The 14,874-nt window shown below is 19.9% G+C and overlaps 1 protein-coding gene across 1 annotated transcript in view; it reads right to left on the minus strand.

Annotated features, from left to right (window-relative positions):
- LOC122508386 (tRNA dimethylallyltransferase) overlaps positions 1-14,874 on the minus strand; it is a 204,266-nt gene that overhangs the window by 1,004 nt on the left and 188,388 nt on the right. The window contains exons 6-7 of the mRNA XM_043621687.1: positions 3,174-3,270; positions 2,243-2,356 (exon numbers count right to left, since the gene is read on the minus strand). Coding sequence (XP_043477622.1) covers positions 2,243-2,356; positions 3,174-3,270 — 211 coding nt within the window. The remainder of the gene's footprint in view (positions 1-2,242; positions 2,357-3,173; positions 3,271-14,874) is intronic.

Here is a 14,874-nt window from a genome sequence, read left to right on the forward strand (position 1 = left end):
AGGATTTATAAAAATTTTTAACTAAATTTCTTTGAATCACATATTTTTAATAATTTTCCAAAAGATCTTCGAGAATTCAATCACTTGAATAAAAAATTCAATTTTTTATAATAATTCTATCACTGTAACTCTTCAATGTTTTTTTTAAGTTAAAGGTGAACTATTGAAAATAGATAAGCAAAAATATTCAAAATAATTGAATTTTAAAAATTTATGATAAAAAAATTCTAAGAATTAGCTTTTTAAAAATATTGTAATGTAATTTTTCGAAAATAATTTAATTTCTCAAAAGAATTTTCGCGCAATTTAAAAATTCATTTATTTTTTCGATAAACTGTAATTAAAAATTTTCAATGTGATTGATTTCTCTGGAATTTTAATAATAATTCGAGAAAAAATTCGATTCTTTCAAAAAATTTAATGAAATACATTTTAAAAAATCAATTCTATTTTCAGCAAAATTTTCGTCACAATAAAAAAACGTCATCGATAGTTTTAATTATATTTAAAAATTAGTTTCATTCAAGAATGAAATTAAATTTAAAATAAATTCAATTTCAAAATTCTGTTAAGTTTAATTATTGTCAGAAATAGAAAATTTAATTTTTATTTATTTACAAAATATTTGCAAAAATTGAAAATTTCCCCAGTCCTTGTGGTGATTTCAAAGTTTATAAGGTACACACAAAAAAATTCAAGAAGAATATTTTTTATTCTTCAATTTAATTCAAAATTAAATTTTTTAAAAATATTTTTAAAGGTAATTTAGAAATAAAGGTCCAGAATATTCTCATGAATTTTGAAAATTGAATATTTTTACAGTACTTTTGATAAAATTCCGTTTTCCCTTATTTGTGTTAATCCTGATAATATTTTTGTTTGTTAATATACAAAATTTTCTTAAATTTAACAATACTGTGGAAATTTTTTTTTAAAAAGTGCAAAAATACAATAAACTTACAAAACTACAAATGATTTTAAAATTGAAAATTGTGTATTAAAAAAAAACAGGGATGACAGTGATTTTTTCGTGTAACTTTAGTTAAAAAAAGGAATTTTCATTTTTAAAAGAGGATTCAGATTACAAAAATGGGATTTTAATTTTTGAAAGGAGGATTTAGATTAAAAAAAGGGGATTTTATTATTCTCAAAAATGGATTTAGATTAAAAAAGGGAATTTTAATTTTTAAAAAGAGGATTCAGATTAAAAAAGGGAATTTTAATTTTTTAAACGAAGATTCAGATTCAAAAAAGGGATTTTTTCAAATTAAGTAACAAATTATTCTAATGCTACTTTTACTTTTAAATTCTATGAATTTTTCTATATTCGAATTAAATTTTTGTAAATATTAGTAAACTTCATTTCGAAAGTGTATAAGAAAAATTCCAAGTTTAAAAACTCTAAGAAGATATAAAAAGATTTTTAAGTTTCAAAAAATTAAAATTTTTTTCTTTAAAAGAATTAAGTTTTTTTTTTGTTGAACAAAAAGTGACAATTTTTGTTAATTTTTTTTAAAGAATGGGGAAAAGAGAAGAAGGAGTTTTAGGGGATTTTACACTGAAAAAAATTTATTTGATTCAAATAGCCGATTACTTGTTAATTATCAAATAAATATTTTCTTCAATCAAATAATTTTTATTTGAATCATTTGAATGGTATTTACTTCAAATACTGAAATTATTTTAATTATTGGTTCAAATAACGCAAATTATTTGATTTAAATATAAATTTTTTGATTCAAACCAAAATTATTTGATTCGAGTAAAAATTATTTGATTCAAACAAAAATTCTTTGATTCAAACAAAAAATATTTGTTTCGAATAAAAATTATTTGATTAAAAAAAAGTTGTTTGATTCAAATAAAAATTAATTGGTTCAAGCAAAAATTATTTGATGCAATTAAATATTTGTTTGTTAATAGTCAAGTAATCGCTTATTTAAATCAAATAATTTTTTTTCTTCGTATTAATTTAAGGAAATAAAAAGGGGGACTAACTTCAATCCCTGAGAAATAAATAATAATAAGGAAAAAAATCAATTTTACATTTCAAGACGATTATACAAAAAAAAAAAAACAAAGAAAAAAATTGGAGCAGAACAAAAATTGAAAAATCAAATAGGTTACAATTTTCCGTACATAAAATTCCCCTTTCTACAATTCGCAGAGTCTTGAATTCAGGTAATTAATAAAAAAGTTTAATTTCATTAACTAATTGCGTATAATTAAGATTAATTAATACTTGTCTATCAGTTCGACGAATCATTCTATTCATTATCCATTTCCTCTGCTTCCTGGCGTATCTCCTTGTGACTAATTTCAATTCCGCAATGCTTTCTTGTAACATCTGCTGTCCCTAAAATTAAAAAGATATTAGAATGTAATCTAAAGTATATATGAAAATATATAATCTCGAATAAATTCTTTTCTCTCTACAATAAAACATATATATGTATATAAACTCCCAACTCAAGTATCAAGAGCAAATAATAAAGAAAATACAATTTTTTTCTCCAGCAATCATTATATCACTGAACAGAAAAATTTATTTGATTCAAACAACCGATTAATAAATTAATTTTTTTTTCGATTTTTGGAAGACGTATATAAAAGAAAAATTATTATTAAAAAATATTTAATTGATAATAGACAGTTAATCGGTTTATTTGAATTAAATACATTTTTTTTTCAGTGTATCATTCTCCTGAAATAAAATCTTATGGAAAAGAAAACAAGACCTTCTCTCGCATCATTAAAAAAACGAAAACAAAAATAAAATTATCGTTCAAACATATGACAAAGAGGAATTTCTATTATTTACAAAAGGCAAATTTTTCTCTAATACTATGAAGCTTGTGTGTGGTCATAAAATTGTTTTCTTGACAGTTGAAAATGTTCTGAATGTTTATGGAATAGGTACAGCCCTAGGGGCATTTTATATAGTAGAATGTGTGTACGATTTTTTTTTTCAATATCAGTATATTGCAATCGTGTATAATTTACAAACGAGAATCAATATCTTCCAATACAATGTGACACTGACAAACTACTCTGATGCCTAACCCACTTTTCTCAACATGCGGTGTTTGTGCGTTACGGGATTTAAGGCGCAGAACTTTATAATATTATTATGTAGAAGCAACTATTGGTCTTTTAATATGTATATATAATACCTTCTGGCTGTTTCTTTCCTCTTCGGGCAGTATCAAGTAATTGTGAAACTCCTTAAAGCCAATGCTTTGAAAGATTCCTTTTGTGTAATCCGGTGCTCTGAAACAGTCAACAATTTGTTTTTCTCATTATTATTTTTATACACAGCAAGTCTTTTTCTATTTTATATTCCAAATTTTTTTCCTGTTTTTTGCATTTATCATTTAATAATATTTGATAATTAAAAATTTAATATAGAGGAGATATCAAATTATCACACTTTTTAGTTCAGAAAAAATAAAACTTATTTAACTGCTGTCGTTCATCAGAAACTAAAACAATTTATTAAAAATTTAATTAAAAAAAAATTAATTCAATTTATTAAAATTTTATTATTAAACTAAAATTATTACATTTATTTAAAAAGCAAATTTTTTAATTCACTCATTACATTTATTAAAAACTAAGAAATGTTCGAATCGCGGTATTCAATTTATTGTGCAAATTACCCTAAAAAAATTTATTTTTGAATATCAACTTCTATTTTCGAGTAAAATTTCAGATACAAAATTTAAAAAATTTACAAATTAAGTAATTAACTAATTAATTATTAGGTACTATTTATTATTTTCATCGAAATGAATACTTCGAACGAATTCAATTATTTTCATTTTTTTTTTATTATTTTCAACTACTTTCAAGAGTTTTAACAAAATTTATAAAAATAATTGAATTCATACAAAAACTTTTATTAAAATTCTAAAAAAAAAATTGAATTGTTACAAAGAATTTTGTCATTAAATAAAGTAATTGAATTCTTTGAAAAAATTCAATTATTTTCAAAAATTTGAAAAGAATTCTTCGAACGAATTCAATTATTTACAGTTTTTTTAAAATTACTTTCAAATTACTTTCACGAATTTTAACAAGATTTATAAAAATAATTGAATTCGTACAAAACTTTTATTAAAATTTAAAAAAAAAAATGGAATTGTTACAAAGAATTTTGTTCTTAAATAAAATAATTGATTCCTTTGAAAAAATTAATCATTTTCAAAAATTTTAATAATATTGTTCGTAAAATTTCAATTATTTTCATAAATTAATAAAATTCTTCGAAATAATTTAATTATTCTCCAAAACAATTTTAAATAAATTCTTCATATGAATTTAATTATTTCCAATACAATAATAATAATAATTTAGTTTCTCAAAAGAATTTCAATTATTTTCACAAACTTTAATAAATTTCTTTGAAAAAATTCATATTATTTTCATAAATAATAAAAATTATCTTCGTAACAAGAATTCAATTGTTTTCAAAAAATATGAATAAAATTCTTTCATCAAATTCAATTATTTTTAGTTTTTTTTATCATTTTCAAATACTTTCAAGAATTTCAACAAAATTTAAAAAACTAATTGAATTCATAGAAAAACTTTTATTAAAATTTAAGAAAAAATGGAATTTAATTATTTTCACAAATTTTAATCAAGTTTTCTGCAAAAATTGAAATTATTTTCATAAATAATAAAATTTTTTGCAATAATTCAATTATTGTCATAAATAATAAAAGTCTTCGCAAGAATTTAATTATTATGTTTGTAAATAATAAAATTGTTCAAAAGAATTCAATTATTTTCGAGAATTTTATCAAAATTTATGAAAATAATTGAATATTTGCAGAGAATTTTGATTAAAATTATTAAAAATGATTGAATTCTTACAAAGAATTTTATTACTCACTTATTCACGCAAATTTATGGAAAAAAAAAGTAATTTCAAAATTTTTTCTTTAAAAAAATAGTATAATTTAGTTATTTATAATAATTTTAAACGAAACTCTTACAAAAATCACGTCAGTAAATTTTTTGAACTTCAATGATGAAAAAAAAAATGAAAAATAAAAAATGAAAAAATCAAATCAATGATGAAGGAAAAAAAAATTTTTCAAACGCAAAATAATAATATTTGTTTGCAAATTTTTTTATTGTAAATAATTGATCAAGAAAAGAAGGAATTAAAAGATTGTCATACAAAATCACAGAATTCTTATCAGATAATTTCTAAACAATTAATTTACAATAGGAAAAAAAATAATTATTTTCCGTATATTTATTTTTCTTGTAAATTGAAAATAAAAAAATTAATATTATATATTTTTTCAATTTTTAAGGAAATTGAGTCTGTCTCTAGACTACGACAACTAGAAATTCCTTACGATAGTGAATGCAACAGTGTAAATAACATAACACAGAATTTGTGATAAAAGCGATAACGCTAATCACAAATAATCCTTTTTTGTTTGGTCGCTTTTCAAGGGAAAATGTATATTGTCATGAGATTTTTATATCTATATTTATTAACATTCACAAGAAACATCTCAATTTTCAATTATTTCAATAATCGGTAAATAAATTCAATAAAAAAAAATTCTGTCTAATAAATTGTTCTGGTAAAGTTATATGTTTTCAATATTTGAAAAAGAAGAAAATATTTTTTTTATAGTAAAATTTATTTAAATTAATTTCAATAAATTATTATTAAACTATTATTATTAAAATATTCTATGATCGTTAAATTCAATGTTTTACTATAAATATTATTATTAAATATTTAATATTATTATTAATATTAATATGAATAATATTAGTGATAATAATCATAATTAATAAGCCAGGAATAATTAAAACAAAAATTTCAAGAACAACCCCTTTTGAAATGAAATTAATTATTTTCTCCTCGTCTCTGCGTCGACTATTATTGTCAAATTGTTTTGAAGGAAACGAGATGAAATTTCTATCTTAGACTTTACGACGTGAAAATAATGAATTTAATTATTAATATTTCTCTAAATATGCAACGTATTCAATTTTCCAATTAAGATTTTTTGTTTTCAAAAAATAAACGAATGTTAAATTAGAAATAATATGGAATAAATGTATTATTTTTTAATCTGATTTGATAAGAGTATAATTATAAATTATTAATTGCAAAAAGAAAAATATTCCCAACAATTTAAGTCTACAAAAATTTAAATATACACGACGTCATTAAAATTAAATTCGTACATAATAATTAATATAATTTGTCATTTTCTGTTGTGTGTCAAATGAGAAAAATTTATCTCATTATATACGTACACACTTTTTTTTGGTACTGTTGCCAAGACAATTTTCTGCAAATGAAAATTCTCTCTTCAGGTTTTAAATTAAAAAAGAAAAGATTATAAAAAAAAATTTTTTTTTATAATTTAATTTATTTTTAAAAAAAAATTTTTTTCTATGGTGGCAAATTTTGAGAAAATTGCGTCATTAAATTGTAATATAGAGATTTCAATCTGGAATTCAGTTTTATCAGTTTAATAATGAAAAGTTTATAATTAAGTTTCTGATTGAACCTTGATAATAATGTGTAATCTAAGGCGATTCTAAATCAGCTTATTCTATTTAAATCGTCAATATAATATTAGGAGAAAAATATAAAAAATAATAAAATAAATAAAATAAAAAGAATAAAATAAATAAAAAAATAAAATACCTAAAATAAAAAAATAAAATAAAAAACTTGTTCTATCAATTTATTTAAACTTTCGATAATTTACTAATAATTAAAACTATTTCTGTACTCCTTATTTATATTAGTTTTTCAAATTTAATAATTAGCCTAATTAATTAAGTTTCGTCAAATGAAGGATAATGATAAAAGGATGTTGAATATTATTATTGCAAAAAAAAAAAATTCTTATCATATTCGTGGAATGCGGATACTCAAAAATCCAAATTTTCAAAAGCAAGTAGAAAATTTTATCAAATCGCGATAAAAAATGATTGTAATTAATTTCTAAGTATATAGTATATTATGAAATTATTATCAATTTTTTAATCATGAAAAAGAATACAGTAAGGAATATACAAAAATATGGAGGAAAAATTTTTCATTATAATATTCTCTCTTCCCCTTTTTATTATAAATATTATTATTTTTTTTATTATAATTGAATTAAATTACACTGAGGAAAAAAATGTATTTGATTAAAATAACCGATTTCTCGTCTATTATAAAATAAAAATTATAAAATAAATATTTACTTAAATCAAATAATTTTTCTATTTAAATAAAATAAATTTGAACCAATAATTTCGATATTTGAAGTAAATAGAATTTAACTGATTCAAATAAATATTATTTCTTGAAAATAAATTTTATTTAGTTCAAATAAATCTTATTTGATTCAAAAATGTTTTATTCGTTGCAAACAAATTAAATGTGGTTCAAAAAAATTTCTTTTAGTTTAAAACATTCAAAACTAATTGCAGTAATTTATGTTAATTATTATAATTCGTAATAAAAAATAAATCCTATTTAGCTCAAATAAATTTAAATTTTAATTTACTGGAACCAAATAATTTTTATTGAAATGAAGAAATTTAATTCGATTTAATAATTTATTTTCTTGGAAATTTTTCATTTGAATTGAAAAATATTATTTTTTATTACGAATTATAATAATTATCAAAAATTACTGCAATTAGTTTTGAATTTTCTATTCATAGAAAAAAAATTTGCAACAATAGAAAAAAATTGCCGTCTCTAAGTTAATAAAATAAAAATAAATTATGGGAGAAATAAAAGACTATCATTTTTTTTAAAATTTAAACCTGAAAAGAAAAAATTTCTTTGCAGCAAATTTTTCTAGAAAAATATTTTAGAGAAAATAAGATTAAATAAAGAGAAAAAAGGAATAAAGAAAAAAGGTGAAATAAGAAAAATAGAAGAGTGAAGAAAGAAAATAAAATAAAATAAGAGTAAACAAAGAAAAAAAAAAATAAAAAAAATGGGAGAGTAAAAAAAAATAAAGAAAAAAAAGACAAGAGAGAAAAGAAAAGAAAGTAAAAAAGTAAATTCACGAAAAAGTATAAAAGAATAAAAAGGAAAGTAAAAAAGTAAAATAAAAAAAATAGGAGAGTAAAGAAAAAAAAAGAAAAAAAAGAAAAAAAGGGAAAGTAAAAAAGTAAAATAAAAATAGTAGGAGAGTAAAGAAAGAAAAGTAAAAATAGTAAAATATAGAAAAATATAAAAATAAAGAAAGAAGAGAAGAAAAAGGAAAGTAAAAAAATAGCAAAGATACAAAGAAGAAATTTCGTAAATATTAAAAATTCAATAAAATAGAACTTCTGAAGAAGTTTGAATTCGCCAGATTAAATGATTAAGCGCTTCATGGGGGACAGAAAAGTCGGCAACATTAAAGATCTTCCACCTGAGACAAGTTGTCTCTCACAAAAAATAAAATAAAATAAAAAATAAACTAAGAAATAAAATTAAAAAAAAAAAAATTATACACATAATACACAGGGTGGTCAGTTCCATTTTAAACCGGTTTCCATCTTTGATTGGCTTAATTTATTAAGTGGACCAATTTCTTTTACATTTTATAAAACATTTTTACTTATCATTAGTATATTTCTTGTTAAAAGTTATTATTGCGAATAAAACGTTTTAAGCGCAAGACAGATATATATCTCTTGTCAGAAATTTATAACATGGACATATATTTTAAATACACGAAATGCAACATTACGTATACATATATATATACGTAACTATATATACATATATATATTTCTTTTCTCTCTCTATACAATTTTTCGTTTATTATTTATTTTACATTTTATAATTTATTTTATTATTATTTATACTCACTTCATTATAATTTTGACATTAAATAAAGCGAAAGAGAATGTTTTAATAAAGGCCAGTCAACATTCAGACTAGCAGTTTTGAGAAATTTAATTTACCATAGGCATTTCAGTAAATTTTTGCAAAAATTCAATTAATTTAGCAAGTCGTCGCATTAAAAATGCGACCCACCGAGTTGGTCGCAATAATTAAGCGCAACATTTAAATAAGTATTCGGGCAATATTGGAGCTGCTGCTGTCTTCGCTTTTTTTTCTTCTTTTTTTTCTCCATTTTTTTTTATATAAGAGGGGCAAAAGGTACACGATAATCGTTATTATAATGTCAAGTAGTAACTTTAATATTCTTACGCACGACATCACATCCGGTTAAAAAGGCGAACGCTCTGACAGTTTGAGAGTTGTCGAACACCCGGGTGCATTTCCATAAAGTCGCTTATTACAAAAAAAAAAAAAAAAAAAAAAAAAAAAAAAATCTAACAAATTTCACTCTCAGATTTGCAAATATATGTTTATTGTATTTCTCGAGTTTCCTTATCGCGCATGAATAGAAATATTTCCCACTGTATTTTTTTATTCCTTTTCGACAAATTTAATAGATTATTCAATTATTATTTATATCTTTTATTTTCTAAAACTTTATTAAAATAATTTTTTAATAAATGTTAATTTTCAGTTTTTTTTTATTATTTTCAATTACTTTTAAGAATTTTAACAAAATTCATAAAAATAATATTGAATTCATGCAAAAACTTTTATTAAAATTAGAAAAAAAATAGAATTGTTACAAAGAATTTTGTTATTGAATAAAATAATTAGATTCATTGAAAAAAATAATTATTTTCCTAAATTAATCAAATTCTTCGAAGTAATTCAATTATTTTCAATAAAATTTTATTGCAAAATCTTTATAAGAATTCAATTTTTTTTCAATACCAATAACATTTTAATTTCGTTCCTCAAAAGAATTTAATTACCTATTATTTTCAAAAATTTTAATAAATTTCTTTGTAAGAATTCCAATTATTTGTCATAATTAATAAAATACTTTGGAAGAATTAAATTAACTTAATTCTTTTTATTATTTTCAATTACTTTAAGGAATTTTAACAAAATTTATAAAAATAATTGATTTCATGCAAAAACTTTTATTAAAATTTAAAAAAGAATGGAATTGTTACAAAGAATTTTGTTATTAAATAAAATAATTGAATTCTTTAAAAAAATTCAATTATTTTCAAAAATTTTAATAGAATTCTTCGAACAAATTCAATTATTTTCAGTTTTCTAAAAATTATTTTCAATTACTTTCAGGAATTTTAACAAAATTTATAAAAATAATTGAATTCATGCGAAAACTTTGATTAAAATTTAAAAAATAATTGAATTTTTACAAAGGATTTTGCTATTAAATAAAATAATTGAATTTTTTGAAAAAATTCCATTATTTTCGAAAATTTAAATAATTTTGTTCGTAAAAATTCTATTATTTTCAAATAAAATAATTTAAATTTAGTTTCTCAAAAGACTGTACTCCTCAATTATTGTTATAAATAATAAAATTATTCGAAAGATTTCAATTATTTTCAAAAAAATTAAATTAAATTCGTCACAAGAATTCAATTATGTTTATAAATTAATGAAATTGTTTAAAAGAATTCAATTACTTTCGAGGAATTTATCAAAAATTTATGAAGATAATTGAATCCTTGCAAGAACTCTTATTAAAATTTTTAAAAGTGATTAAATTCTTCCAAAAATTGTGATTTTGTAAAAAATTTTTCTTCTTTTTTTGAAAAAAAATTGGACTTTGGTAAAAAATTCTAATTAAGAAATAGAATTGAAAAATAGGTGCAAATTATATTTGCTTACAAAAAAAAAAATAGAAAATTGTCTACAAAAACGTATATTTTATCTGCCAAAAAGTTGACAATGATAATGAAAAAATTATACCGAATTGTGACTAATTAATTTGTATTTTTTTATTATTTTTCTATAGATGAATTTTTTTTTTGATTTTTTTCATTTTTAACTAAATTAATTTTTAGATTGTAATTATTTTGTAATTATTGCTATATATACGCAGCTAATATTAGGACTCAATTGGATTAAACTAATTTGAACTAACGTTTTACAGATACTAAATTCACAATCAGAGAAATGCAGAGCAAAAATAAACATATTATTGATTCTTTCATGTTTTATGTTATTTCTTTTCTCTCTCGTAATTAATGGTAATTGATCGAATACACTTTATAAATACAAGTAGACGCGGACACGAAAAGATAATATTCATCAGGGTTAAATATCGTCTGAGGATAAAGACTCTTGTTTTTCTTTTTTTTTTATTCATAAACATTATGTTGTTACGTGATTTTGATAAAGAGAATTTCCTCACGAGAAACTAAAAAGACAATTTTCTTTTAATAAACGGATTTCAATTTTTGTATTTTTTAAAAGAACAAAAAATTTAACATTGAAATTATTAAATGAGATAAAAAAAAATAAGTAACTATTTTTATTATTCTAAACAAAAAATTTACATTGCAATTATTAAATGTGATGAAGAAAAAATTAAGTAACTATTTTTATTATTATAAAACTTCTCTGAGAAAACAATATATTTGAATCAAACATAATTATCTTTGTTATACAGACAACCAAAAATTATTTTCGAGCTAATAATATTAATAATTAATAATAATAATAACAACTTTAATTAATTATTAATTATTAGTAATAATAACATAATTTTTATTCAATAAATAAAAATTACTTTTAATTCAATTCTAAAATATGTCTAATTCAAATTTATATTTTTTTGGTTGGTATATTTTTGATTAGTATATAAAAAAAATGATAACTATAATTTTTATATATCTCATGAGAGTTGCAAAAAAAAGTAAATAAAAAAGATAAATGTCAATCAGAATATGAAAATCAGAACATCAGGTAGAAGTCGAACTGAATCGGAAATCAGAGCTGTTCTTAAAATTGGATACGTTTTGAAAAGATAATGATTTGATTTAAAGATATGCTTTATAGAGAGGCGAGATTTCAATCGATTCATAAAATAGTCGGTCAATCACTTTTTTACGATAAGGCACGTGGAAGTCTAAATACTAAGGTATTTAATCATTCTAGATGTTACTATACTCGGCTGACAAATATATTTATACTTTTTAATAATATTAATAATATTCTTCGTAAAAATTCAATTATTTTTATAAATATAGTAAAATTTTTTGCAAAATTTCAATTATTTTCTAAAATTTTAATAAATCCTTCGAAACAATATTCAATTATTTTTTTTAAATATTATTACACTCTTTGAAAAAATTCAATTTTTATTTTCAAGAAAATTTCACGAAAGAATTCAATATTTTTAAATTCCTTATAAAATATTTCAAAAGAATTCAATTATTATCTAAATTTTTTTTTTCAAAAATTCAATTATTTTTAATACAATTTCACAAAAGAATTTCATTTTTTTTTAAATTTTAATATTTTTGAAAAAATGTAATTATTTTCTAAAATTTTAATAAAAAATCCTTTATGAAACAATTCAATTATATTTTTGTATATATAGTAAAATTGCAAAAATTCAATTATTTTCAAAAAAATTCCACGAAAGAATTCATTTTTTTAAATTCGTTATAAAATTTTTCAAAAGAATTCAATAATTACTTTCTAAAATTTTAATGAAATCCAAAAGTAATTAAATGTTTAATTTCAATTTGAAGAATTTTTTGAAAGTTTTTTTTGTTGAAAATAATGTCATAGTTTTGGATGAATTGAATCCATTTTTTAAAATATTAATAAAATTCTTTGCAACAATTCAATTATTTTCATAAATTTTGATAAAATTCTTGAAAATTATTGAACTCTTTCGAACAATTTCATTAATTTATAAACATAATTGAATTCTTGTGAGGAATTTAATTTTTTTTTTTTTGAAAATAATTCAAATCTTTCGAAATATTTTTTTATTTATGACAATAATTGAGGAGTACAGTTTTTTTGAGAAACTAAATTAAAATTATTTTATTGAAAATAATTGAATTCGTTAGAAGAATTATACTAAAATTTTTGAAAATAATTGAATTTTTTCAAAGAATTCAATTATTTTATTTAATAACAAAATTCTTTGTAACAATTCCATTTTTATTTTAAATTTTAATAAAAGTTTTTGTATGAATTCAATTATTTTTATAAATTTTGTTAAAATTCCTGAAAGTAATTGAAAATAATTTTTAAAAAACTGAAAATAATTGAATTCGTTCGAAGAATTCTATTAAAATTTTTTGAAAATAATTGAATTCTTTCAAAGTATTTTATTATTTATCACAAATAATTTGAATTCTTACAAAGAAATTTATTAAAATTTGTGAAAATAATAATTAAATTCTTTTGATGAGGAACTAAATTAAAATTATTGTATCGAAAAAAATTGAATTCTTATAAAGATTTTGCAATAAAATTATATTAAAAATAATTGAAATTCTCGCCAAGAATTTTATTTAAATTTTTAAAAATAATTTTTAATTCTCTCAAAGTATTTAATTATTTATGAAAATAAGTTGAATTTCTATGAATAAAATTTATCAAAATTTGTGAAAATAATTAAATTCTTTTGAGGAACTAAATTAAAATATTATTGTATTGAAAATAATTGAATTTTTTCAAAGAATTGCATTAAAATTTTATTGAAAATAATTGAAATTCTCACAAAGAATTTTATTAAAATTTTGAAAAATAATATAATTCTTTTGCAATATTTTATTTATTTATTACAAATAATTTGAATTTTTACGAAAAAATTTATTAAAATTTGTGAAAATAATGATGTTCTGTTGAGGAACTATATTAAAATTATTGTATTGAAAATAATTTAATTACTTCCAAGAATGTTATTAATTTAGAAAAATAATGATTTTTTTCAAAGAATTTAATTACTTTATTTAATAACAAAATTCTTTGTAACGATTCCATGTTTTTAAAAATTTTAATAAAAGTTTTTGCATGAATTCAATTATTTTTATAAAATTTTTGAAATTCTTGAAACTAATTGAAATTGAAAATAATAAAACAGCTGAAAATAATTGAATTCGTTCAAAGAATTTTATTAATATATTCAAAAATAATTGAATTCTTTCGAAGAATGTTATTATTTATGAAGATAATTGAATTCTTGGGGACAATTTTTTATCCATAAGGTATCTGTAGGCAGATTTCCCAAAATTCTTTAAGCAAAAAAATAAATAATAATAATTATAACAATAACAGTACTTTTTAAATAAAATTATGAAAAAATAGGGTATTAAAAACTAAAAAAAAAAAATTGCTAAAAATTAATTCTGGAAAATTTAAAATAAAAAAATTACAGTAATAATAAAAAATGTGTTGAAAATTTTTCTCTGAATATAATATGAGTTTAAGTAGTCAATTATTTTGAACATTAAAGGAAATTTTATAGAAAATTCAGGACAAGGGGAATGAGAAGAAAAAGGAAAAAAAGTGAAATAAAACGATGAGGAAGAAGAAGATAAAGACAAAGAAGATGGGCACATTTAACGACTATTTTAAATTTTACGCATAGGCGCAGAAAAATCTTTTCTCAACTATATATATATATATATAGCCGTTGTTTGTGGCAAAAACCAATTTGCATACAGATTGCACAAAGTCGCGTGTCTCACCCGCAGAATGCTCGTAACAATATACGATAATTATTGGGAGTAATTATGGGTTCGCAAGACGGTTTTATGATCAGAAGACGAGATCATTCATTGATAATATTGCGATGCAATTTGTGAAGCTATTTTTAAGAGCAATTCATTAATTTTAAGGACAGTAATTCATCAACACTCTGAAATAGAAAGTTTTCCATTATATTCTTTAAAAAACTAATTTATACACGCAGAAATATATAATTGCAAAAGCGTGCGTATATTGTTATTTCAAATCTTTTGTCTGTATATAGAGTTCGCTTATTAGTTTGTTTGTTAAACAAATTTTATTCTTTT

The sequence above is a fragment of the Leptopilina heterotoma genome, unplaced genomic scaffold (genome assembly GCF_015476425.1).
Source record: "Leptopilina heterotoma isolate Lh14 unplaced genomic scaffold, ASM1547642v1 Lhet_54, whole genome shotgun sequence".
NCBI lineage: Eukaryota > Metazoa > Arthropoda > Insecta > Hymenoptera > Figitidae > Leptopilina > Leptopilina heterotoma.